Source organism: Bos indicus, chromosome 17 (assembly GCF_029378745.1).
Source record: "Bos indicus isolate NIAB-ARS_2022 breed Sahiwal x Tharparkar chromosome 17, NIAB-ARS_B.indTharparkar_mat_pri_1.0, whole genome shotgun sequence".
Lineage (NCBI taxonomy): Eukaryota > Metazoa > Chordata > Mammalia > Artiodactyla > Bovidae > Bos > Bos indicus.
Genome location: NC_091776.1, coordinates 12,704,859 through 12,732,531, shown reverse-complemented (window position 1 = coordinate 12,732,531; position 27,673 = coordinate 12,704,859). Strand labels below are relative to the sequence as shown.

General features: G+C 41.9%; 1 protein-coding gene across 5 annotated transcripts in view; it reads left to right on the top strand.

The window, feature by feature from the left end:
• The window catches only part of SMAD1 (SMAD family member 1), an 82,849-nt gene that overhangs the window by 30,487 nt on the left and 24,689 nt on the right, over nucleotides 1-27,673 (top strand). For 4 of the 5 annotated variants that reach the window (XM_070769045.1, XM_070769044.1, XM_070769046.1 and 1 more), the window contains exon 2: nucleotides 5,316-5,892. In XM_070769045.1, coding sequence (XP_070625146.1) covers nucleotides 5,493-5,892 — 400 coding nt within the window. In that variant the 5' untranslated portion in view covers nucleotides 5,316-5,492. Of the gene's footprint in view, nucleotides 1-462; nucleotides 1,029-5,315; nucleotides 5,893-27,673 lie in introns of those variants that run through there. The other variant, XM_019977603.2, reaches the window with a different exon arrangement.

Genomic DNA, 27,673 nt, shown 5'->3' with positions numbered 1-27,673 from the left:
CTAAACACACTGGTGCTCTGATTTAAAACCTTCCGTTTGCCCACGGGATAATAGGTATCACAGGCCCTTCACAGTCTTGCCCCGCCCTTATCAGCCTTGTATCATCTGCATCAACCTTGAACCCTAGCATTTCCCTGATGTCTGTTAGAACTACCAATTTAGAAAAGTGGTTTAAAAATTGAGGCTCTAGAGCCAGAAACATGGGTTCCCTCTCTGGCCCCACCACTTACAACCATGCACATAAACCTTGAACAAATTAATTAACTTTTCTGTATTTCACTTTCCTTACCTGTATAGTAAGGAACGGAGAAGGCAATGGCACCCCACTCCAGTACTCTTGCTTGGAAAATCCCATGGACGGAGGAGCCTGGTAAGCTGCAGTCCATGGGGTCGCTAAGAGTTGGACACGACTGAGCGACTTCACTTTCTCTTCTCACTTTCATGCACTGGAGAAGGAAATGGCAACCCACTCCAGTGTTCTTGCCTGGAGAATCCCAGGGACGGGGGAGCCTGGTGGGCTGCCGTCTATGGGGTCGCACAGAGTCGGACACGACTGACGTGACTTCGCATACCATAGCATAGTAAGGAAAACAGAATGCTCCCTTAAAGAGGCTTTGTCACAAAGTTTAAACTAGGTAATAAAGGGAACAGTGTCTCTCATGTAATGATGACTCCAAATATTAGTTCTGTTGTTTTGCAAAATTCTGCTCATCCTGTAATGATATTTCTTCTTTGGAAAGACTTCCTGAAATCCCTGGAATTACTTGTTCCTTCCTTTCCTTCTCTCCTTTTCTGCTTTTATGTATAGTCGTGCATCGTTTTTCCCTGTGGTAGAGCTTTTGTGACACAGCGTGGTGGCTGGTTCTTGGTTGGCACATGCGCAGTACAGGGGCCGCCTCTTCTGTTCCCGCACTCAGAGTTCACCTTGTTCTACTCGTGGAACTCCTTTCCTGCTGAGACCTGCACTTGCCTCAAGACTGCTCAGCACAGTCCTTGAACTTGGCATACGGGGAGCCAGTTCGCTAACCGTGAGTTCACTGTTAACACAGTGGCTCTTCAGGATGGAGCATCTTTGTCTCTGGCCTCAGTGGGGTAGCCAAAGTACTTAGCAGGCACTCAGTGCAACTTCGTTGAATGAATGTCGATTCCAGTAGTTAAAGCAAAGGTCTGAAAGTGTGGTCCTCAACCCCCACCTCCACCGCCACACACACACCTTCTAGGATAAATCCATCAGTTCTAGAGTTTAAAATAGCCCCAAGTGATTTTGATAGAAACTCACCCCCTCAATTTGAAAACTATTGACTGAAATATAAAAACGCAGCTTTTGGAGTTGAAGAAAAGGACATACAGGGTAAGGAGAAATGTATTCTGTTGATAAATTGTTACTAGAGGACAAGGAAAAAAAGTTGTCTTTCTCGTTCTTTTGCACAATTAACCTTTAGTAAAAGTAAATAATTATTTCAGGAGGTACACTCTGACCAAGTGTGACTCTTGATGATAGCATAGTGTTTTGTTTTCTCTTTTATTGTTAGACAAAAATAATGCCACTTTCAAAGAACTGATAACTCTGAGTAAAACTCTTTACAGAAGGGAACAACTGAGTCCCTGTAGCCTATTAAGTAAAGCTCCACCCTTGGCCTTCTAATTCCTTCAGGGAGCTAAATCATTCATCAAACATTTATTGAGACTCTGATGTGTGCCAGGTATAGGGCTCTGCTCCAAAGACAGAAGACAGTCAGATAGAATTCCTTTTTCCTCCAGTGAGGAAGTAACTGTTGGCATGTGTAGTTTGCTGTGACAGCAGTCCATCATAAATATCCCTTTCAGTTCTCAGAATCAGTAATGCTTTCCCCCTTTTATTCCTGTTATGGGTAATCTGTGCCTTTTCTTTTATTGATTAGTTTTGCTAGAGGAATATCTGGTTTTATTAGTATTTTCAAAGAGCCAACTTTGATTTTATTTTCCTATTTTATATATATAGATATATTTAATTTTTGCTCTCATTTCCTTTTACTGTCTTTGGGTTTAATTTGCTGTTCCTTTCTTTTTCTTTTGGTAGATACATAGAAAATTAGTTTTCAGCTGCTTTTATTTTCTAATATATGCACTTAAGATTATAAACTTCCCTCTAAGCATGGATTGAGCCACATCCTACAAGTTTGATGTGTCAGATTTTTATAATCATCCCATTTAAAATACTTTCTAATTTCCCCTATATTTTCTTCTTTGACTCACAGGTCAAAGAAGTGTAATTCTTTTCAATAACAGTATTTGGGCATTTATTCTTAGTTGTATGATGATCAAAGAGCATATTCTGTATAGTTTTATCCCTTTGATATTTGTTGAGATTTGCGTAACGGCCCATTATATGGTCATGTGTTTTTTAAAGTGCTATGTGTGGTGCAGTTGCTGGGTGCATACATGAATTGAGTCAAGTTTTTAAACATACAATCTCCTATATCTGTCAATTTTCATTGGCTTGTTTTGTCATTTACTATGTTGATCTCCCACCAAGACTGTTTGTCATTTTAACTATGTCAGTTTCTATTTTATGTATTTTGAAACCGTTACTGCTTGGATTAAAAAATTAGGATTGTGATATATTCATGGTAGAGCACCTCTTTTAACATTATGAAATGTCCCTCTTTTATCCTTGGTGATACTTCTTTCTTTGAAGTCTCTTTTGTCTGATTTGATAGCTCTGTGAACTTTTTTGTTTAGAATATGCACAGTACAGTTCTTTCCATTCTTTTTCTTTCAACTTTTCTCTGCCCTTGTATTTGATATGTGTCTCTTGTAAGTACACTATATATTTTCATTTGGCTCATTTAGTCTCTTGATTTGTAAGTAATTGAGACGTTGAGGATTATATCTGAATCTTACTGTTTTCTATTTGACCCACCTATTATGTACTCCTTTTTGTTCTGAGGTTTTTTTGGTTAATCATATCTTTAAATAGAATTCCATGTTTTTAATTCCTCTATTACCTTTTTATTGCTTTTAAATTATTCTTTCAGTGGTTGCTTTATTATGATAGGAATTCATAATTTATATCAGTAATAATAGTTTAATGTTTTAGCATTGCCTGGGTAGTATAAGGACCTTAGAACTCTAAATTCATGGATCCCTTCTGCTTTTTTGTTATGCATTTTAATTCTGTATTTTAAACACCACAAGATGTTCCTCTAATTGTTTTGTAAAGTCAGTACCCTTACGGAACTCTTCGTTCTTTCCCGCAATTTCTTGCTTTTCCCTTGTGCTTGAGAATTCCTCCTGGAAGCCAGTTATTTCAGATTTTGTTTGTTGTAAAGCACTTTTATTTCACAATCATTTTTGAATGATTTTTTCCCCACTAAGTGTAGCGTTCTGAGTTACCAGCTATTTATTGCATTCGGCATGCTAAAGATACCATTTTACTGTAGTTTTGTTTTCATTGTTCCCGTTGAAATGTCAGCTGTCATGCTTATTGTACTCATTTGAAAGTATTGTGTCTTTTTAAAGATTTTTGTTGTAGGTTTTCAGCAATTATACCATAATATGACACATTAAAACTTGTGGATTTCTTTCTATTTCTCCTTCTTGGGACTTATAAGGCTTCATGAATCTGTGGCTACATGTCTGTTGCCAGTTTTGGAAAGCCTTTGGCCAGTAACTTTCAATATGCATATGTCCTCTCTCACAGTTTTTCTCTCCTCATTTTCTTTCATCTTGATCTAGTCTAGTACTAAGATGATCCTAGGCTGTGTTTCTAAACACTGTCCATTTCAGTTTAGCCCTTGCACTAGGGCATACCTCTCCAAGGGTCTCAGCGGAAAACCTGGCATGTTTACCAGAATTTCTCCTTCTTGGCAGGCCCTCAACTCTGTTTTTTTTTTTTTTGGAGGGGGTCTCTCCTCAACACTATGAGACTCCTGAAATCTCTGCTTGGTCTTTTAGCTTCTTTCTACTTGGCTTCTTACAACGTAGCTTTGGCAAATGCCTTGAGAAGAAAAGCAGTGAAGAATGTTCAGCTTATCACTTCATCACTTTTCACATCTTTCCATATGTGGCCCCTCGTGTCCTGAGTACTTTGATTGCTCATTGATGCCTTTAAAAAGTTGGGCTTCCCCCCCCACCTCGATTTATTCATTTGTATTTTATTCACCTTTTATAGTTGTTTGGGGAGGAGGTTGATTGGATACCTGCTACTCAATCTGAGCTGGAGTTGGTGCAAAGTTATCTTTAATCTTTTTCGCCATTTGCATTTTTATCTAGTGAAGAGTAACTGGAAGGTTTAAATGAAACAACTTGACTAAAGTATTTAGTACAGTACGTGCTCATGTGCTTCATTCATTTCATGTCAATAAAAAGCATATTTGAAAAAGCAGGGAATGAATTTCCTACCTTAATTGCCTGATAGTCCAAAGGCATAGACTTATTTACTGAATAAAGACCCTAAAATGTTGCTACATTTATCTAGTATAAATAGAATGAACTACCTTTTCTTTTAGCATGAGATACTTGAGCAAAAGAAAAACAGATGTTAAGGCTGTTACAGTTTTACTTTGTCTTGTCGCTTTTAGTTTTTGTTGATTGAGGTGTACTTTGAAATAAATATTTTAGAGCCCATGAGTGACTATAAATATAGAATATCACAGTATCTGGTGAGAACTTGAATTTTTTTTGCACTAAGGGGAATATTGCTTCTACCTCATAACTCATATAAAGAGTAGCATACTTCTTTTTAAATTGCATCTCAGTTTATTCATCTATAAAATCGCAATGATTGTATTACCTAGTTGAAATAATTATTTAAAGGGTTAAATACTGTGCTAGTCTGCTGCCATAACAAGATACCACTGATGGAGTGGCTTAAACAATAGAAATGTATTTCTTACAGTTCTGGAGTCTGTGAAGTCCAAGATGAAGGGTCCAGATAGTGTGGTTTCTGATGAGAGCTATCATCCAGGCTTGTAGGCAGTGGCCTTCTCTCTGTGTCTGCAGGTGGCCTTTCCTCAGTGGGTGCACACATAGGGCAGGAGAGAAATCTCTCCCTTCTTCTTATGAGGCCACTAATCCTCTCATGTTAGGACCCCACCTTCATGACCACATTTGACCTTAATTACTTCCTTAAAGGCTCCAGGTTCCATCTCCAAATACAGTCACACTGAGGCTTCAATATGAGTTTGGGGGTGGGGGGGTGCATAATTCATTCCATAGGACACTAATACATAAAATCACTTAAAAAAATACCTGGCCCATGGTAATTGTTTAATAAATTGTGATTTTATGGTACAGATGATTTTAAACACCTTTTCCCCTTTTTTCTTTTCTAGGTGCTCGCTTTGGGTTCCTTTTGGAAACACCAGGAATGGTCATTTCTACTTTTCAGGACCTCCGCACAAAGAAGCTAAGGAGAATCTTATGTAGATAAAGTGAAGCCTCTTTCACTGTCCTTTCACATTGGGGACGTCTATATTTCTCCCTCCACAAGGAGCGTGCGTAGCGCCATCATGAATGTGACAAGTTTATTTTCCTTCACAAGTCCAGCTGTGAAGAGACTTCTTGGCTGGAAACAGGGTGACGAGGAAGAAAAATGGGCAGAGAAGGCCGTTGATGCTTTGGTGAAAAAACTGAAGAAAAAGAAGGGTGCCATGGAGGAACTGGAAAAAGCCTTGAGCTGCCCGGGCCAGCCCAGCAACTGCGTCACCATCCCCCGCTCCCTGGACGGCAGACTGCAGGTCTCCCACCGGAAGGGGCTGCCTCACGTCATCTACTGCCGCGTGTGGCGCTGGCCCGACCTTCAGAGCCACCATGAACTGAAACCATTGGAATGCTGCGAGTTTCCCTTCGGCTCCAAGCAGAAGGAGGTGTGCATCAACCCCTACCACTATAAGCGAGTAGAAAGCCCCGGTGAGTGAGTCCTTTCCTGTGGACGCATTTAGCAGATTTGTGTTGTTTCTCGAAATCGTCCCTTTCCATGTTTTTTTTGTCGTTGTTGTAATTTCTAAGTATTAGGGGGAAAGTCGTGTCAGTCAGTCCTTGAAAGGGTCGTACGTTCTAACGGCATAGTCTCTAGTTAACTTTATTTCTTAGGAGCAGGGCTGTGAAAACTGTCATGGAGGCATTAATGCATCTACCTTTTCATAAATTGTTTTTTTGCTGAATTTATTTTTTGTTTCCCTTTGGTTCTGTGCATTTCTCGAGACAGAGTTAGCTATGATTTTTATTGCAAGGGAAGAAAATCAGGAAAGAAGCATGATGTTGCTGTCTACATACTTGAGGGTGGTTGCCAGTGACTTATATCACTTTATCCTTAAAAATAGCACTTTTTATCATCTCCAGTAGAATTTTGCTATGGCATACTCCCTGTGGAGGATATGAAGGAATTATGTTCTGCTGTGGAATCATTTGATACTATTACTTTATATGAGATACTCCTGGTTTTTACATGTGTGACCTTGGAGGGGGTGGAGGAAGCATAATAAAAGATATACTTTTAACATTTACTTGGTTTTGACTTAAATTAGAGTCCGCATTCTAGACAGTGGCATCAGCTGGAAAATGATTAGGCAATCTCAGGCACTTAAATATCTCAGCGTCAGATTGGAATCAAATTTGTTGATGGATTAGTTATTAATAGCTGATGGTTACCAGGTGTTCCCAAATGAGGCTGTGTGTTAGATTCATGTGGCTCTCTCCCAGAAATTCTTATTCTGGCAGAGCCCAGTGATCCGTGTTTGGTTTTTTTTTTTTTTGACCCATGTTTAACATGTACTCCAGATAGCATTGATAGGGGCTATTGGATTGGTATTTGGGAACTATGCTATATCCCATAATAACCTGGTTGTCAAATAAAAAGCTTTCTGGTTTCTTATGGAATATTTATGACATTTAAAAAGGGAATAATAAACATCTTTGTATCCACCACCCAGTTGCCTTCAGTAACTACTGTTCTGAATTTGATGGTTAGATTTGATGAACATCATTCCCAGGCATGCTTTTTACTGTTGTTTTATATGTATGAATCCTTGACAGGATGTACTGTTATTTTGTATATTTAAAGATATCGTACAGTGATATTAGAGTATCCTTCTACAACTTGCTGTATTCATTCAACATCATGGTTTTGTGATTTCTGTATTACATACTTTAGGGTTACTTTGTCAAGGCCTGTGAAAAATCCTCAGGAGGTTTTATTTGAATTTCATTGATTTCATTTGGGGAAGGATTGACATAGTTGTGCTCTTGAGCACAATATTTTTCTAAATTTATTTAGATTTTTAAGTTTTCTCCTTGAAAGTTCTTGCACATCTTTTCTTAGATTTATCAGTATTTCTAGATGACCAGGTTTTATTGTATCCTTTTAAAAGTTACATTTTGTTACAGTGTTCATGGCTAGAACTGTATTTGATTTTTTCCAACAATCTTGATGAATTCTCCTTGTTGTAATATAGACATTCTTTTACTGCTTGTTATATCCACCATGATGTAAATTTTAATGTATAATATATACAACAGGGGTCATTCAGGTACATGGCTTTTTGATTCCCATAGTAACTTTAAGAGGTACAGAGGGAAGATTCTAATCCCACTTTACAAACGGCAAAACTGAGGTCCCTATAAATTAAGTGACATTTGTGTCAGACAACTGAGAACTGTATTGAGAAAACATTGTGGATCATTTTTCTCCAGACCTCTCCCTCGATCCTATGACATTTCATCCTGTGCAGCAGCAGTTGCCTCCCGACTGGTGCCCCCTGCAGGGGGACTAGTGCACTACAGAGAGTGTTCTTTGGGATGCATGCTCTAGCCATCTTCCTGCTTCCCATTCCTTTACACACAGCTTTGTGTTCTGGTCCTCGCCTACCTTGCCAGCTTCTTCTCCCACCTTGATTCTTTCATGTACTTCCCTGGTGACATAAGTGATAAAGAACCTGCCTGTCAATGCAGGAGATGCAAGAAACACAGGTTTGGTCCCTGTGTTGGGAAGACCCTGTGGAGAAGGAAATGGCAACTGGCTCTAGTATTCTTCTTGCCTAGAGAATCCCATGGACAGAGGATCCTAGGGGGCCACAGTCCATGGGGTCACAAAGAGCTGAGTGTGACTGAGCACACACACGCTTCGTGTGGTTGAGTCACGTGGGGACACTTGAATGCACTCCTCCTACATGCCTCATTTCCTCTCCTTCTCCTTGGTCTTCTTGCAGGATAGTAAATCAGGCTCCAAGATGGCAGGAACCACGTGTGTAATTAACATCTTTCCTTTTAATAGTGAGCACAATTCAGTACATGTCTGATGTTAAAGGCAAACACTATTTTTAATTTCTCTGTTGGGCCATTTTTTTCTTTTTTGACAGATGAGTTTTTGGTTTGTTTGTACCCTCTGACCATTATCTTCCCTTTTGTTTCATTTCATTGCCATTACTATCTGACATTAGATGGATATTAAAACATTAAAAGTTAATACGGAAATGATTTTGTTACTCTTAATAATTTAAAGACCCTGATGCTGGGAAAGATTAAGGGGATGACAGAGGATGAGATGGTTGGATGGCATCACCGACTCAATGGACATGGGTTTGGGTGGTCTCTGGGAGTTGGTGATGGACAGGGAGGCCTGGCGTGCTGCGGTTCGTGGGGTCGCAGAGTCGGACACGACTGAGCGACTGAACTGAATAATTTACATGTAAAAGACTTGACAGGTAGGAGTTAGAAAACCAGCTAAAATAAGGCATTTTGACACTTCATGGATATCACTTCATCCTCCCCTCCCCTTTAGCCAAGAATCTGGGGAGCCATATGTAGACCAGTTCTCAAAACTACAAGGCCAAGATCTGGTGAATTTGAACATGTCAGGATTTTCCTTATATTTTTCATACTGTGAAGAGGATTGAGAACAAATGGACTTTTTCAGAGACCACCATGAAGCAATCCCTGCACTTTGTGGGGGAAAAGCCCCACTAAATCAAAGTACGGGGGGGCCTCAGCCCCACACACTCCCAGTTACACAGGCATGCGGCAGGGCACACTCCTGGCTGTTTCTGCGAACTGGGAAACAAGGCGGAGTTCTAAGCTGCAGAGGCACAGCTCAGCACTGCATTCCTTTAAACCTTCTTTTTACCTCTGAACTGTTTTACTTCAGATACATTATTTCAAAGAGCAGTTCAGCAGTTGAAGCATAAGTTAATCAGGTCTCCCAAATTTGTTGTTTTCTGCCAAGGCCCCTGTTGAGACCTCAGGAGGAAAATCCAGGAGAAACTGCAAGTGTCTGGAAGGTTTAGAGCAGAGGTTTTTCAAAGTGTGTGGTCCCCAGACTAGCAGCATTGGCATCACCTGGGAACTTGGTTGAAATGCATATTTTTAGATCCTTGCACAGACCTACTGAATCAAACTCTGGGGATGGGGCCAGCAGTCTGTGTTTGGACAGGCTCTCCAGGTTATCCTGATTCAGGCTTAAAGTGTGAGAACCACTGGTTTCCAGGCAAGTCATCAAGTCCAGTTGACAAGATGAGGTCTCTTATTGAAAAGAGATGCTAATGAGTTAAGAGTTTGAAATCCCTCTTTATTTAGAAAGTTGCATTTTGTTACGGGTATAAAATTGACTTGCTTGCTCTAGAATGTCCCTTCCTGCTGTATTTATAAAGATTAGATTCTGATACAGTGAGTCTTTAGGGGGGTGGGAGAGTAGATGGGGAGAAAGGAATGCTTTGTTATTTGACCCATAGACATTTTCTAATTGTTCTTCTGGGTATCTTTACTATCTCTGTTTCTTTGGCCAAAAATAATTTTAATGGATTTAAGTAACTGCTGTTTTTCTTTAACCTATGCCATTTGTTTTGATTTTTTTAGACGCAAAAGAGTCTAAAAATTGTAGTGGTCTGGGGAAGAAACCAAAAGTTATAGGAACACTTGTATTCATCACAGTTAACAATGGGATTTACCTGTGGCTGATTTATTTTGTGGTTTGACAGAAAACAGCAAAATTCTGTAACGTAATTATCCTTCAATAATAAATAAATAAATTAAAAAAAAAACAAAAAACAATGGGATAGGGTGTGAGAGGCAAGAACCTTTGGGGCTTTCCTGGTGGTTCAGATGGTAAAGAATCTGTCTGCAATGCAGGATACCCAGGTTCATTCCCTGGGTTTGGGAAGATCCCCTGGAGGAGAGCATGGCAACCCACTCCAGTATTCTTGCCAGGAGAATCCCATGGCCAGAGGAGCCTGGTGGGCTAGCAGTCCATGGTGTCACAAAGAGTTGGACACAGCTGAGCAACTAATTTCTTTTGTTCTTTTTTTGTAAGTACTTACCAGAGCTAGCACCAAGGTCCAGAGTAACTTGGCCATTAATGAAACATGCATCTTTGGGAAAAGTATTGATAGAAAGCAATAAGACTTGTCTGCAAGTGTGTGGACAGTTATAGGAAAGAGGAAGTTCTTGCGGCTTCTGAAGACTCTGACCCTGCTGATGATGTAACAGGCGGCTGTTTACTTGGACCTTCGGTAGTCTTTAGAGTCCAGGCTACTTATTAGTGGTTGGGTTAAATGGCGGTCTTCTTTTTCTTGACCAAAGAAAATGCTGACGTGATGAAGTCAGTCGTCTCGCTGTGAAGTGAAAAGCCATTCCGTTGCTATCTGCCGCCATTAAAATGCCTTCGTGGAGATTTCCTGTCATTTTTTTTTTCTTTTTTTAATGTTTTTCATGTGATTCCTGAGAATTATCTTCTGTACTTTGAACTTCAAAGGCCATATCGAATCTGAGCTTGAAATTCTGACATTTCAATTTTGATTTGGATCTCTCAAGTAACACCCTGGTGTTCGCTTCCTGGTTGGTGCTTCTTTCATTTTCAGCATCATAGCTCCCAGCCGTTTAAAATTCACCTAAAATCCTCTTCAGAATTCACCTAAAATCTTCTTCATCTGTTGACTGACTGCAACGTTTGCCCCTTTGGCTGCCTCAGTCACCGGTAGTTCCTAGCTCCGTAAATTTTGCCTTAAAATCTTAGAAATGGACAGTGCATTGGTGGTTACTGGGATCTGAAGGGGAGTGGGCGTGGCTGTAAGAGGCAGCTGGGGGAGGTGCCCTTGGGTGGATGGAAGGCGCCCTTGGGTGGATGGAAGGGTTCTGTGTCTTGGCTGTGTCTATGTCAGTGTCGTGACTGATCCTGTTCTAGTTTTGCAGGCTGTTACCATTGGAGGGTACTGGGTACAGGGTAGACAGGAGTTCTCTGTTACTTCTCACAGCTGCATGAGAACCTGCCATTATCTGAATCTAAACACGGTGATCCCTGAAAGCAGCAGCTAGTCTTGAATGAGTCACCTGAGCGCCCCTCCTCAAGACAAATGGTTGTGTCTGGCAGGCAGCAGAGGTGCTCTGCGAGTACTTTCATTTTGTCACACAGAATATTAAAAAGATGTGTACTGAAGGCTCAAGAGTTAATAAAATTAATATTCAAAAATAGAATCAAAAATTTTAATGCATTTCTTCATGTTGTTAATGTGATTTTTCTTGAGCCAATGATGACAAAAACCTCTATGTAATTAAAGTGCCTTTTTTACAGTCTTGTATTAGTATATCCATCTGGAGGATGGGGAAGGGTGGGGGGGAAGTATTGACTCTTCCTCCAAGTTTATCTGAGTGATGTGGATATCTAGGAGTCTGGTAACTGAAGCTGTAAGCCAGATACCAAGATACAGCAGTTAGAAGCAGAAGCAGTTAGAAGCAGTTGTGAAGATTTGGGATTAACTATCAATAATATCAACTATAAAAATTAAAGCTTTATGACCTGTGCATTATAGTCAGTGTTCTCCAGAGAATCAGAACCAACAGGATAGATATAGATCCTATGTATTTATAAGATCCTATTAAATTTAAAAGTTTATTAATTATCCTACTAATAAGTCTACTATTGGTGCTTCCCTGGTGGTCCAGTGGTTAGGATTCAGTACTTTGTGATGAGGGCCTGGGTTCAATCCCTGGTTGGGGAACCTAAGATCCCACAAGCTGCATGGCATGCCCCCCTCCAAATAGATTTTTAAAGGTTTAAAAAGAAGTCTAATATCTGTTATAGATTTATTATGGACGTTGGCTCACATGAGCGTGGAGGCCAAGAAGTCCCACAGTCCACTGTCTGCAAGCTGAGGAGCCAGGCAGGCGCTTAGTGAAATCCCAGTTTTAGTGCAGCAGCCTGGGAACCAGGAGCACTAGTATCCGAGGGCAGGAGAAGACAGATGCTCCAGGCTTTTTGCTGGCAATCAGCATTTGGGTGCAGCCCACTCACATTTGGCAAGGGTGGTCTTCCTTACTCTGTCTGTCATTTCAAATGCTTCTGTCCTCTGGAGACAGCCTCAAAGACACAGCAAGAAGTACTGTTTCACCAGTTCTCTGATCATCCTTTAGCTCAAAGTAACACACAAAATTAACCATCAACACCCCATGAAAAAAAAAAAAAAAACTCAAATAGAAGCAATATTGTAACTAATTCAATAAAGACTTTTAAAATGGTCCTTGTAAAAAAAAAAAGAAAGGAAATTTCTTTTCACTCAAACATCTACAATTCATGTACAACTCCCCAGGAACTGAGTCTGCCCCAGAAAGACCGTAAAGAATCTGCCAGCAGTGCAGGAGAGCCAGGTTCAATCCCTGGGTCCCCGGAGAAGAGAATGGCAACCCACTCCAGTATTCTTGCCTAGAGAATCCCATGGGCAGAGAAGCCTGGAAGGCTACAGTCCGTGGGCCGCAGAGTCAGAGACGACTGAGCGATTAAAACACACACACACACAGGAAAGACAGGCACGTGCGTACAGCACAGTGTGCTAAATTGAATGATGCAAGTGTGTGTGGGGGACACAGCCAACTCTTACAAGCCTGAGGGTGGCCATAGAGCTCAGCTCACCTGACTCTAATGCGTCGGACATTGTGTTCCAGTCTGCGTGGTGGTTCAGATATATGTGTATTAACGTGTGTCTGTGTATATTTCATTGTACAAAGGATTTAAATCAGTTTACGAGGAGACTTATAGTACAGTAGAGAGTATTACTAATAAAGTAGGCTAGGGGGAAAAAAACTTCATAAGGAAGGTCAAGACTAAGGAAAATCAGCACATGTGTGTTCCAGGGGTGGCTGTGATACAGATGTGCTGCCGTGCAGAGTTACTGTGTGTGTGCAGTCCTAGGCTGGATGCTTTGCTCCTACTTTGGGTGTGGGAGAGAGATGTGTATGACCCTGAGATGAAGGAAAAGTGCGTTAAAGGTTGTAGAGCATTTGTGCCTGAGGGTGGATGGTGGGTGAGAGCCACTGAGGCAGTTTGCAGAGACTTCCTGCTGGAGGGGATCCTTGAGGCAAGAACGGTGTCCTCAGACTTTGCAGTTCCTTTTCCATCTAGTCTCTATTCTCAGGGCTCTATTCTCCCATCCGTGTGGAAGTTTTGTTTCGCAAAAGCATTTCGCTACTACTGCTTCCATCCAAGCTCAAGTCACAGCCAAGTGGACATGGACTTTAGATGGCAAACTTTTTTCCCCTATATTATCATTGGCATATGGCTTGTGTCTGATAATTTCATCACTGTCATCTGCAGTTTTATTAGAAACGGATGAAGTAATGTAATCGTGTGTAGGACTTTATACCCAGATCTCTTAGTGAATTCCTTTATCTTAAATCCAAGACAAAATATGAAGTTTATTATTTTGCTCTTTTCTTCTTTCCTTGAGCAGCTGTTCTTAGTGCGTAATTTGGGGCACTGGCTTTGTGTTATTTATGAATGGATGAACTCATGGTAAGCATTAGCAGTTACTATGTATTATTTGTATATAAAATATAAAAGTACATAAATTACATAAGTTGAAGCAGATATCTAGATAATTATTATGTGACTTGTTTCTGGGTAGAGTTTTTTTTATTGCCAGATCTTTCCCAACTTGAAATTTTAAGACTGTGATCCACAGATTATACAAAGCATCTTGCTCATACTTTGGTTTTCCTGGCCATTATCCTCTACTTCATTCCTTTTCTGTCTCTGCAACAATTAGGTGGGCTAGAGGAGATACATTCAGACCTTTTGGATTCACTTAAGGTTCATCGCCGTTGCATTGTTGCTCCTACAGTTCATAAGGCTGTAGGAAACTAGCCAGCCAGCAGCTATGAAAAACCAAGCACACTCTCAAAGAACCAAGGCTGATGGAAAAGCAATTTTGAAAACCACAGAGAAACAGTTGTAATAAAGTAGTTCCCTGATTGCAGTTGTGAGGTAGTAACGTTTTCAATCAAAAGGAAAAGCCTAGCTAATAACTTCCAAGACTAGCTTGGGGTGAACTGATGTTGAGACCTGTGAGTAGTGTGTTGGGGCTTTTGATCCCCACGTGTGGCTCCTCCTCAAACAGCAATTTCTTGTGGGCCTGGGAGTGTTCTGTGTGGTTGTGGTGGGGACGCTGCAGGTGACTTGCCCTCGGTTGCTGTAGCGCCTTAGGCTCTTGATGGACCCTTGAAAAGTGAGAGAAATGAGGGGGAAGGTTGGCTTTTGTAATGATCTCAGGCTGATTCTCTTGGTTTTACTTTCAGCCTCCTTGGTATTAGATGTTCAAAGCTTCAAAGAAAAGACTGGACATTTCTTTCTCCTGAAACTGTCCCATCTCTTTGTCTTTTTCTACTCTCAAATGCAGTGATTTCTCAAATGGCCCAGCATCATGCCTGACAACCCTGAGTTAGCCAAATCGTCAGACCTCAGCCCTGATATTTGGAAAAACGAGATTTGTTTGGGGAGGAGATAGGGAAGGAAAGAGTGGAGGTTTACAGAGCAGGGCTGAGGGACTTCTGGCAGCTGGAGGCTACCCTGACTACTGTGTTAAAAATCTCAAGAGGGCCTGGAGAAAAGGAGAACTAAAAAACAAATTTTGTTAATTTGCTAGCGTGGCACTGTTAGATGCTGGTCTCGGGACTGGTTTGAAAGGCTGCAGACTCGCTTCCCCTGCATTTAGTCTGGTCTAGGCACTCAGGACGTCGACAGCAGTTCTCCCCTGTGGGTGAAGCTGTGTTAAGGGCCTGAAACTGTCCGTTAAACCCATTTCACCTTCCTAATTACCAGTGCCCTCAACTGAGCTTCTCCATTGTCGTGAGCTTCAGCACCGAAGCCTGCCCTTGAACATTCCATTCAGTCTGCTCGTCATGACACTGGTACGGGCCACATGGGTTGTATAACTAGAAGTAATGTTAGCCTCTCTGAGCAAGGAAGAAATCTGGAACCAGAGACTTTGTTTAAACAGAGATTTAGATCCACAACGGACTGTTTGGTATTTTTCTCCCCTGGTTATTTCTTTATTTTTCTTTTCTTTTCTTTTTTTTTAGCTTTGCTTTATTAGCTATGTGAGGAGTAGCCTTTTTTTTTTTAATTAAAAGTTTTTTAAAAAATTATTTATTTATTTTTGACCTCACCAGTGGGCATGTAGGATCTTAGTTCCCTGTGTGCATGCTAAGTCGCTTCCGTCATGTCCAACCCTTTGCAGCCCTATGGACTGTAGTCCGCCAGGCTCCTGTGTCCATGGGATTCTCCAGGCAAGAATACTGGAGTGGGTTGCCAGTCCTTCCTCCAAGGAATCTGCCCAACCCAGGGATCAAACCCCCGTCTCTTATGTCTCCTGCATTGGCAGGTGGGGTTTTTACCACTAGCACCACCTGAGAAGCCCTCAAACCCATTCCTTGCATTGGAAGCACAGTCTTTCCACCACGTAAGTTCTGACCTCTATCCCCACCCATTCTTTAAATGCTTGTTTTTATGCTCTGGAATCCATTTAGCAGACCTCACAATGCAAGATGAGGTTTACATCCTACTACATCATGATGTCATTTCCAAAGCAGCTCTCTGAGATGCTGCTGTTCTCAGGTCCCTGCTCTCTCTCACAAAGCAGCTGTTTCTTATCTGAGTTAAGGGTATGGCTCACATGGTCACACATCACCTGACCAACTGCCCACTTGCCTGGGTGGGATCTTCAGTCAGGAAAAGGCAAAAGGAGAGACTGTGACTCTTGAGTATTATTTGGGCGGCTTTCTGTAAACTGAAGGTAAACATACATATGACAACAGAGTGAAATTAATTGCCTTGTGTGTTTTTTCCTGTATGTTTCCCTATAATTCCATCTAGCTAGCTCTGTAGCAGACTCAGCAGTATTTTTTCTGTAATGGTGTTGTTTCTTCAAGCATGTAAAAAATGTCTCCAGGGTATGGTGCTGTATTGGACAGGTTTTTTGTTTGTTTGTTTAAAGAAAACATTAAAAACACTTTTTTTTAATTGTAGGAAAATTGCTTTACAGTGTTGTGTTGGTTTCTGGACAGGTATTTAGGTACAGTGGTCAAGTTAGGAAAGAGTTGTGGGCAAGTGCTTTTGAAACATCTAACTACAGCTTTTCAATAGGAAAAAGAACAGCTGATGTTAAAATGAATTATTTTTCAAAGAGAAGACCGATGGGAACATGTCCTAAGGACTCGGGTCAGCTTGAATTGGCTGTTCCTGGCTAAAGCAGATAGTACAACCAACAAGATAATTAAGGTCAAAAATGAATTATCAGCCACTGGAGGAAAAAAACAGGGATCCAAGCTAATAATGAATGAGGGAGAGGGCTTCCCAGGTGGCTCAGTGGTGAAGAATCCGCCTGCCAATGCAGGAGATGCAGCAGACGCAGTTTCGCTCTCTGGGTCAGGAAGATCCCCTAGAGGAGGAAAGGGCAACCTACTCCAGTATTCTTGCCTGGGAAATCTCACGGACAGAGGAGCCTGGCAGGCTACAGTCCCTGGGGTTACAAAGAGTCGGACACGACTCAGTGACTAAACAACAATAAATGAGAGAGGAGGGCTGTTGCTGACAGGAGAACGCTGACTGGTAGATGTGGAGTTCTCTAGGAAATTCAGGACAAATGGGAACTGTTAAAGGAGATACTTCTCTGTAGTTGTAAGGTTAAAACGTGGTGGGGTAGAAACTCGGGTCAGAAGGCTTGGACTAAAATTTGGCACTTGGTAATTTTGACCTTGGGCTGGTTCCTTCTCCTCTTTGAGCTTGTGTTTGCTAACCTGTGAAATGGGGAGTGATAATATCTACCTTCCAAGGTCATGCTGAGGATTAAATCATGCACGTGAACAGGCTTTCTGCACTCTGGGAACGTTAAATGTGGCTGAAACAGTGATATAAAGAGCATAACTTCTGTGCACATCTTCTTCAGAAGAAGAACAAAATTCGTAATGTTACGTTTTTCACCAAACACATCTTCAGAAGACTATAGTACAGTTGATTAATGAACAACTCGGAGTTTAGAGCCCTCCACACTGTGGAAAATCCATGTATGAATTTAAAGTCAGGCCTCCATGTACACGGTTTTGCAATATGGGATTCAACCACCTGAAGATCATGTAGTACATATTTGAAGTAAAATGAAGTCGCTCAGTCGTGTCCGACTCTTCTCGACCCCATGGACTGTAGCCTATCAGGCTCTTCCGTCCATGGGATTTTCCAGGCAAGAGTGCTGGAGTGGATTGCCATTTCCTTCTCCAGGGGATCTTCCCAACCCAGGAATCGAACCCATGTCTCCCGCATTGCAGGCAGACGCTTTACCGTCTGAGCCACCAGGGAAGCCTTTGCGGAGAAGGGGGGGAGGTATTCCATGATTGTGGATCTGTGCAGTTCAGATCTGTGTTATTCCAGGGGCAATATTTATGGTATTAATAACAGTAGCAATAAAAATTAAAACAGCTGCTTTTTATGTGCCAAGCACCATGCTCATGGACTCACGTGCATGCTCATTTCCTCCTGACCTCAGCTGTAAGAGGTGCAGAGAGATGCCAAGCAGCTGGGCCTCTGAGCTGCTGTTGTGTCACGTGGCTTTAAGGGGCGAGGCGGCATTCAAACTTCAACTTTGTAGTTGAAGTCTAACCACAAAGTCCATGCTGCCACTCAGCACACTGCTGCTTCCCTAAAGGAGTCATTCCCCACACTCAGCCAGTTTTCTTTCTTTGACAAAGGAGAAAGGTATCCAAAATTTTCAGTGGCAGAGGATTTAATCCAAAATATGTGCACCAGCTGCTTGAGTTTGGGATTGATAGATCAAATCAGTCAGTTCTAAAGGAAATCAACCCTGAATATTCATTAGAAGAACTGATACTGAAGCTCAAATACTTTGGCCACCTGATGGGAAGAGCTGATTCACTGGAGAAGACCCTGATGCTGGGAAAGATTGAAGGCAGGAGGAGAAGGGGACGACAGAGAATGAGATGGTTGGATGGCATCACCGACTCATGGACGTGAGTTTGAGTAAGCTCTGGGAGATGGTGAAGGACAGGGAAGCCTGGCATGCTGCAGTCCATGGGATCAAAAAGAGTCAGACACGACTGAGTGACTAAACAAAAAATGGTAAACTGAGAGTCTACACCTGTGCTTCAGATGTTTCTGGAGGTTTTATTGGTATTTATTTCCCATCAGTCAGTCTTCATCATTAGATAACAAGTGTCTGTTTCCTGGAATATATTTAACAATCAAATTTGATCTCAGAATAAGAACTGATTGCATGCTGCTGCAATTACAAATGACTGCCTGCTGTGACACCTGGGGAATGACCATTTCCATATCAATAGCAGCCGATAGATGCTTAGGCCCACTAGGCCAGGGCTGACCAGAGCCCAGGAACTTGTTAAAACTGACCTGAGCAACATCAAGAGACTACCTGTCTCCACTCCTGCCTGGTTGTATATTCATGGGCAAGTTAGGTAGTCTCTACCTCAGTATTCACCCTAGGTCAGCGTTGTTATGAGGATTGTTACTGTTCTTCAGTCGCTAAATTGTGTCCGACTCTTTGTGACCCCATGGACTGTGGCACTCCAGGCTTCCCTGTCCTTCACTATCTCCCGGAGTTTGCTCAGACTCATGTCCATTGAGTCAGTGATGCCATCCAACCATCTCATCCTCCACCTCCCCCTTCTCCTCTTGCCCTCAATCTTTCCCAGCATAGATTAGTTAACATTTGATACAGTACTTGACATAAGTCAGCACAATATACATGTTTAAATACAAAGAAACCTGTGAGAAGTACTAATGTTCCCATTTTACTAGTAAGAAATGAGGTGTAAAGAGTGAATTCCCCATCAATTGGCTCCGAAGTAATTGAACAAGACTTCCATCCAGAAGTCCAAAGCTAAAGCTTGCTTCTAACTCTTTAAACTTCCTGTGAACCTTATGAAGGACCTTTTCCTCTCCTGATATTTTAAGCTGACACCCTGACTTTTTTTTTTTTATCTCTAACAAGCTATGAAGTCTTTGATAACATAGCACCTTCCTTCTGTGGGAGTTAAGCAAATAAATATTGGGCAGAGGAAAGGAACCTGGAATAAGGATGGAAGCGGAGCTGGAAAGAGCCGGCCACGTTCGGCCTCCCAGAACGGGGTCTCTAGCCCTGGAGGGAAACCAAGGCTCCTGCGCCTGAATTCACCCCGCCAGGACCCTGGGCTTCTTGATCTGAAGCCATTGCCTTTTCTGTGGCTCTAAGCCTTCTGACCAAAAAACCTGGACACTGAATTTTCTTGTCAGCTTAGTATAAAGCCATGCTGGTCTTCTCTGTATCATTCTAACTTAATCTACATACCCGAGAATTGAGGCTGATGCTGTATCAAGTTTTAGAGGTGGGAGGGATGCTGCTTAGACATCTAACAAGGTGAGAAAATTGAAGTCCAAGTTCCACAGCTAGAGACGGAGACAGGACAGGAAGCATGGGGCTGCGTTGCCAATAAATACGGTAACCCCTCACCTTCCCCACCCAGGCTGCGTTCACCCAAACCCCAGAAGGTCGTATCTGTTGTGTGGGGGTGAGGTAGAGGAATCTTCCTCGAAACACTGTCTTCCTAATTGAGGACTGTGCTTCGAGCAAGGTCTATATTAGTCAGCTTATAATAACTAATCCAAAAATAGTAATATAGTTCACAAACATAAATTAATTGAAAAAAAATTTTATTAGGGACCTATTATATACCAGGCGCTGGACGATACAGAAGAAAAAAAGCTCAATTCTCTCCCGAAGGGGCTGGGGGTCTGAGTGAGGTAAAGTCAAATTAGCAGTAAAATGTTGCTGATGGCATGATAGTCTAAGCCGCAGTGGGGCACAAAGGAAAGAGAAATTCGTTTCTTCTGGGGGTGGGTAGAAAGAATAGGAAAGATACCCTAAAGGAAACGACTCTGAACCTGAGATTTGGGAGTATATCAAGTGAGTGAAAGTACAGGAGTATGAAACCAGCAGATGGAAACTGCTGGAAGCTTGGGGTGCTGGGTAAGGAGCAGGGTGAGAGAGTTATCCCAAAGGGTAGGTTGGAGCCTGTATCTGCAGTAGGTCATGGAGTCTTAGAGGACATCCTGTGGGCACATAATCTTGCAGATGTGTTTCAAGGGGATCCCCTTTGGTATTTGGAAAGAGGGAATCCCCTATTACTTAGGAAGTTGGGTTCTCAGAAGTTGATTTCAATTTAGGCCCTTTTAAACACATTATCGACTGGGGAATTTTTGCAGAAACTTAACTCCTGTGGCACTAATACGTGTCTGGTCAATAATGTGTTAAGTAAATTTAACCTTTTTTCACAGATACTTTTGTTGAATACAGTTCATTTCTTTGTTTATATTTAAGTTTTGTTCACATGTTCATCTTCTGTTCATGTATATGTACTCAAGAGTGAGTCAGTTCTAATGAGGTAGATGAAACTGGAGCCTCTTATACAGAGTGAAGTAAGTCAGAAAGAAAAACACCAATACAGTTTATTAATGCATATATATGGAATTTAGAAAGATGGTAATGATGACCCTATGTGCAAGACAGCAAAAGAGACATAGATATAAAGAACAGACTTTTGGACTCTGTGGGAGAAGCTGAGGGTGGGATAATTTGAGAGAATAGCATTGAAACATGTATATTACCATGTGTGAAATAGATCACCAGTCCAACTTTGGTGTATGAAACAGGGCACTCAAGGCTGACGCACTGGGACAACCCTGAGGGATGGGATGAGGAGAGAGGTGGGAGGGGGGTTTGGGACGGGGGGACACATGTACACCCATAGCTGATTCAAGTCAGTGTAGGGCAAAAACCAGCATAATATTGTAAAGCAGTTAGCCTCCAATTAAAATAAATTAATAAAAAAAAGAGTAATTGATATATTCCTCAAAAGTAAATACTACAAAGTGAAAGGAAGTGAAGTCGCTGAGTGGTGTCTGACTCTTTGTGACCGTATGAACTGTAGCCTACCAGGCTCCTCCATCCGTGGGATTTTCCAGGCAAGGGTACTGGAGTAGGTTGCCATTTCCTTCTCCAGGGGATCTTCCCAACCCAGGGATCGAACCTGGGTCTCGCGCATTGCAGGCAGACGTTTTACCATCTGAGCCACCAAGGAAGCAAATACTGTAAAGTTGCTATCTTTAGACAAAAATCATCTTAACTTTTAAAAAGGTGTTCCCTCCAAACACTAAGCAGAAGAATGAAAAGAGTATGTTAAATACACAATCTCTTTCCAGTCTTACAGTACTGAGTACAGTCGTCTGGTGGTTATTATGAGTAGACCTTGATTCAAACCCTGGCCCTCCACTTAGCAGCTGTGTGACCTCAGACGTTGTCACAGAGCTGGGCTGAGCCTGCTTCTGCGTCTGCCATGAGAATTCGGGATCTGTTATAAACTCCGGGTGGGCAGGGGCAGTGACTATCCCACTGATGTCAGCATCTGCCACGTCCCCCCAAGCCTGGCCCCGGGGTTCTCTGAGTGTATATGGAGTGCCCAGTGAACATTAGCTAATGTTGCTTCACACCCTGCCTTCTGCCTCGTCACTACCAGTAAGCACACAAGATAAAGTGCCCCCGTTCAGGGACTTGGGGTTCTATTTGCGTTAAAATTTAACCTCAATTAAGTGTCCTGAGAATCTTTTCTCCAGTGTAGACCTCATATCCTGAGGTCAGGAATTTTATTTCATAATTGCATATACTATTAACTTTTAAGTAGTTTTACCCTCTCCACCACTCTCTTCTGGAAATGTTTCTATTTAGGAGGTCACGAACACACACCGAATCGAGGGACATCTGCTTGGTACAGTTATGATACTGGGCACAGCTGCTCTGGCAGGTTGACTACCCTCTCTCTCCTCACCACCCCCCACCAATTTTCAGATGAGAATTGAGGCCGCGGGACCCGATCGCAGGGACCTAAGCTCCCATTAGCCCTGGACCACCATCCTGCTCTCGGGTGACCTCACTGACTGTCCTGAGCGAGGTGTGGTCTGGCACTTGGGCACCATGATGCTCCAGATAAGCACAGCAGCAGCAGCAGACTTGCCCACTTCAGGGCTAGAAGGGCCGTCAGACCCCTTGCTCTGCAGAGTGAGGAAAATTGAGACCCTGGGAAATTAACTGACTTTCTCAGTCACAAAACTAATAATTATCATCATCAGGCTAGAACTTGGGCATCTCCACTGTACCCTAAACTCCTTTTCCACGTCTTCAGAACTAAAGAGTGTTATGTACTGCTGGGTCGCAGCCAGCTTATTTGCCATCATGTCTGTGTGGACAGAGGCAACAGCCTGGCAGCTTTGTTACCAGAACTCTCGTGTGTGTGAAAAAAAAATTTTTGTCCATGAACATTTGGCATATCGTAGCCTCATCTGCCTTCATCTGGTTACAAGACTGCTTTATGCAGATGACTTAGTGATAGAATTTCAAAATCTGAAAAACGTTCACCGATCTGGAGGGTATACAAGAATACTTTGCACAGCCCAGCCCCCGTCTCCGGGTTAGCTGTTTCTTGCTTCTTTTTCATTCCTTTTCCCTGTGCCCTGGTAATGCAGAAAAGCTGAGTCCAGTGGCAGAATACCAATGGCTGCTTAAACTCGGTTCCGGAAACAAAAATACATCCTGAGCCTTTCTTAGTTTGGTTTCCCTATTGACTAGAAAAGGGATTTTATTTCTTTTTTTAACTGAATGGTGGCCGTGGGTTTAGTTGCTACGTTGTATCCGGCTCTTGCAACCCCATGGACTGTAGCCCACCTGGCTTCTCTGTCCATGGGGATTTCCCAGGCAAGAATACTGGAGTGGGTTTCCATTTCTTTCTCCAGGGGATCTTCCTGACCCAGGGATTGAACCCACATCTCCTGCTACTAGGGAAGCCCCAACTGAAATAGATGCATAAATACTTCAAAAGGCAGAAATTTGACTTTTTTCCTCACGAGCGATTAGGAAAAGATACATACACAGTTACTAGGAGTTTTTGAGTAGGTGGAGGGAGGTGTCGTGAAATTATCTAGGAGCCTTCCCCCTCACCCCCCAAACTAGAATCCACCTGAAGAGATAGTGTGAAAACAGCTCAAGTTTTTTGTTTATTTTAACCAAGGTTGAAAAGTTGAAAGTTAAGTCACTCAGTCGTGTCTGACTCTTTGTGACCCCGTGGACTGTAGCCCACCAGGCTCCTCTGTCCATAGGATTCTCCAGGGTTGCTGCTGCTGCTGCTGCTGCTGCTAAATCACTTCAGTTGTGTCCGACTCTGTGCGACCCCATAGACGGCAGCCCACCAGGCTCCGCCGTCCCTGGGATTCTTCAGGCAAGAACGCTGGAGTGGGTTGCCATTTCCCTCTCCAATGCATGAAAGTGAAAAGTGAGAGTAAAGTCGCTCAGTCGTGTCTGACTCTTCGTGACCCCACGGACTGCAGCCTACCAGGCTCCTCCGTCCATTAGGACTCCTAAAATACAAGGATGATACAACACATTCGGAATTTTAAATGATTCAATTCAAAAAGAAATTTATGTGTGTAAAGAAAGTGTTTAAACATTGGGTCCCTCTTTTAGAGGAGATTCTCACAATTCAAATGAACCAGTAGGAACAGTCCTTAAAGGGAAGCTGCAAACGTAAGTCATTCTCTCAAGTTGCCAGGTAGGAGTAGTTTCATCAGTGTGCCGAGGAAAAGGGTTCCCAGAAGAATCAGTGCTCCCCTGTTTCTCTTTTCCCTAAACTAGAAACAGACTGAAACATGGAAAGAAATACTAAGAGGAGGATACTCCTCACCCTCTCTCCCTTCCAGTTTCTGGCCTGAGTCTCTTGTAGAGTTTGCACATCTCACTCCTCTCGCCTGGCTCATCAGCCTCTCACCCAGGAAATAAGTATTTCATAGAGGTTTGTTTACACGTAGATCATTGGCCTGAGTATTTTTTATTTTCTCTTCCCCCAGTAGCAAACATAGCTTCATATTGAAATATTGCTGAAATGAAAGGAAGAGGAACTGGGGGTTGGGTAGACTCTGGGACAGAGCATGCGTCTCCTTGTCCTTCAGGAGTCAGCCCAGGCGAGGCGCCTGGGCCTTGTTTTAGAGCAGCTTGTGTGTGTGGACATAACCCTGCCTAGCTCGCTTCCCCCTATTCCTTCTCTTTCACATTAATACTTCATTCCAGGTCTAGCAGCTGTTTCAGACCCCCATACCATTCCTAAATGTAATCAGTTATTAATAGTTTGGATGACCATAAGATTTTCTGTCCAAACCAGAACACTTTTGAGAGTGAAAGTTGCTTCAGTCGTGTCCGACTCTTTGCACCCCCATGGACTGTAGCCTGCCAGGCTCCTCTGTCCATGGGGATTCTCCAGCAAGAATACTGGAGTGGGTTGCCATTTCCCCACCCAGGGATTGAACGCGGGTTTCCTGTTTCCTGCATTGACAGGTGGGTTCTTTACCACCAGCGCCACCTGGGAAGCCCTTTTGGGAGTGACATTGGGTCACCTATTAATAATTCCATCAGAAAACAACTACAGGCTGGGACTGTCCCAGGCAAGCCAAAATATACAGATACTTTATTTATAATCTTCAAGCTATACGAATCAGATTTGATAGTGATTCACCTATTAGCATCATCAAGGAGTTAGAAGTGTTTCATAATTGAACTTATTTGACTAGACTGGAGTTTTCTCCTGTCAGTTGCGTGACCTTAATTTGTCCAGAAACACTTCTAGAATTTATTCTACTCACTTATCCCTTAAACATCCCTTAAACCGACTATATCAGACAGAATTTAACATTCTTGGAAAGTTGGTCATCAAGACAGCAGAACCTCGGGTTGAGAGTGCCCGTTGCCTTTGTTTGAATCCCAACTCTCTACCCTTTCTCTGGGACCTTAGGTAAGTTATCCCTCCAGCTTTCTTATTTGCAGGGTGTGATAATGTGCTCAGCATGGTTCCAGGCTTAAATAATTATTAATTAAGTAAGGTTAAGTAAGGAAAAAGTGGAAGACATTAAAAGATACAAATAGAAAAATCATCATATTACAGCAATATAGAACTATGTTTAGAGTTTCCTTTTTAAAAAACACAGAAGACAAATAATTACACCACATAGAGAAGTACAGTAAATATAATAAATAAATAACAAAAAATAACATGACAGATTTGATACCAAGCATGAGTCTTATCAATAAACATAAATAGGCTTAATCACCTATTAAAATTAAGAGATTTTTAAGTTGGTTCAGAAAGCAAAACTTTATGCTGTTTTCAAGAGACCATCTCTCCCCCCCAAGAAAAAGTGATTAAAAAGCTAAAAATCAAGGAATTGGTAAAGATATATCAGGCACCTGTAAACAACAAGTGGAGGATTGTGATTCTGATATTACACAAAATAGAATTCAGAAGACCAGAAGGCACTGACCCAGGGAGACACTTCAGCACGTTATTGACTGGGGCGTTTTTGCAGAAACTAACAGGGTGGGTGATTGTTTTGTAAGTGAATATTGAAACACCCTCATTTGAGTAAATAACAACTTTTTTTGCACATAATGTGTTTATTTGAAACTTTGTATGTCTCACTAAAGCATTCTAATACTTCACTGGAGTGTGATAGCAATATAGTTGACATCTCTGTGGAGAAGAACAGAATGTCTCTTACAAATATACCATGATCACTGCACTTTCCCTTAGAAGAGCAGACTCCACTTTTTCGCAGCATTTTTCTTTTCATCTTCTGGGCATTATTTCCTCTAGAACATGTTCTTTCATTTTACTCGATAGTCAACAAGGTGGATTTCTTCAGGGGCTCTTTCAGAAATGAGAAATTTTGTGATGTGTCATTTTTTAAGATTTTATGGTAATAAACTTGCGTTTATCATATACACAGGATTGGGACAAAGACCTAACAGTGAAATGTGAATGATTATGACAATCATAAGTTGTATAATGAATGCTGGATCGATCTTAAGCTGTAAAACTTAGTGATACATATGGTCAATGATGTGTTAAAGTGAACATATATGCACCAAATATCACAGCAACCTCCTGTATAAAGTACAGTATGGCAGGAAAAACAAACAGAAACACACCCAATAATAGGAACTTTAATACACCAGTCTAAATATATGACAGGTTATATGGGAAAAACCTAAGTAATCAAGCAGCCAGAGATTGGAAAACTGCCCACAGGCCAAGTCAAATCTGCTAGCTGTTTGTATAAGTAGAGCTTTTTAACACAGCCACACCCAGCCGCTCTCCAGTCGCGGTGCCCAAGCTTCTCGTGGCCGTGACCGCTTTTGTTGCGGGGCTCAGGCTCTAGGGCTCACGGGCTTCAGTACTTGTGACACATGGGCATGGTTGCTCTGCAGCATGGGGAATCCTTCTAGATCAGGGCTTGAACCTGTGTCTTCTGCATTGGCAGGCGGATTCTTTACCACTGGGCCACCAAAGAAGCCCATTTCCATTACTTTTGAACGTAGTATTGGCACTACTGATCAGTTCAGTTAGGCACAGGAAAATAATTTGAAAGGAAGAAGTAAAATTAGCTGTGGGAGACACGATCATTTGCTGGAGAACTAACTCTACAGTGAGTCAATGATAAAAATAGCTGAGACAACAAGGGAATTCAGGCAGTAACATAGAAAATAGAAACATCAATAACTAATATATAAATAATTACCAGATAGAAGGTATAAGTGAAAGTGAAAGGTATAAGGTAAATGTGAAAACTCCATTTAAAATAGCAACAGAAAAGATAAAATACTTAATAAACTTAACGAGAAATGTTTAAATCCTAATACAGTGTTATAGGTTAAATTCTGTCCCCTGCAAAATGTATCTGTTGAAGCCTCAGTCAGAAGTACCTAAGAATGTGACTGTATGTGGAAATAGGGCCTTTAAAAAGTTAAAATGAGGCTGTTGGGCTGGACTCAAAACCAATTGGTATCCTTATAAGAAGAGGAGATGGGGAGATACATAAAGAGAGATACCAGGGAAGTAATATGGAAGAACCACAGCAAGTGGCCATCTGCAAGTCAAGAAGACAGGCTTCAGAAGAAACCAACTTGACAAACACCTTACTCTTGGACTTCCAGCCACCAGAACTTTGAGTAAATAAATTTCTGTGATTTAAGCCCCACGGTCTGTGGTACTTTGTTATGGGCAGGCCTCGCAAACTAGTACAGATAGTAGCTATGGAACGATCCTGAAAGATGCAAAAGTAGACTTGACCTTCCCAGTTCTTGAATAAAATATTTTAACATTATAAGATATTAATTCTTACTAAGTTAACGTTTAAATACAATGTGATCCCAGTAAAAGGATCAGTAATCTTTTTTTTCTGGAGGTCGACAAGGTGACCATCAAAGTTCATATGAAAAAGTAAGCATGTGAGTAAAACTGTGAAGTGGACTGTGAGAGGGGACTAGCCCTACAG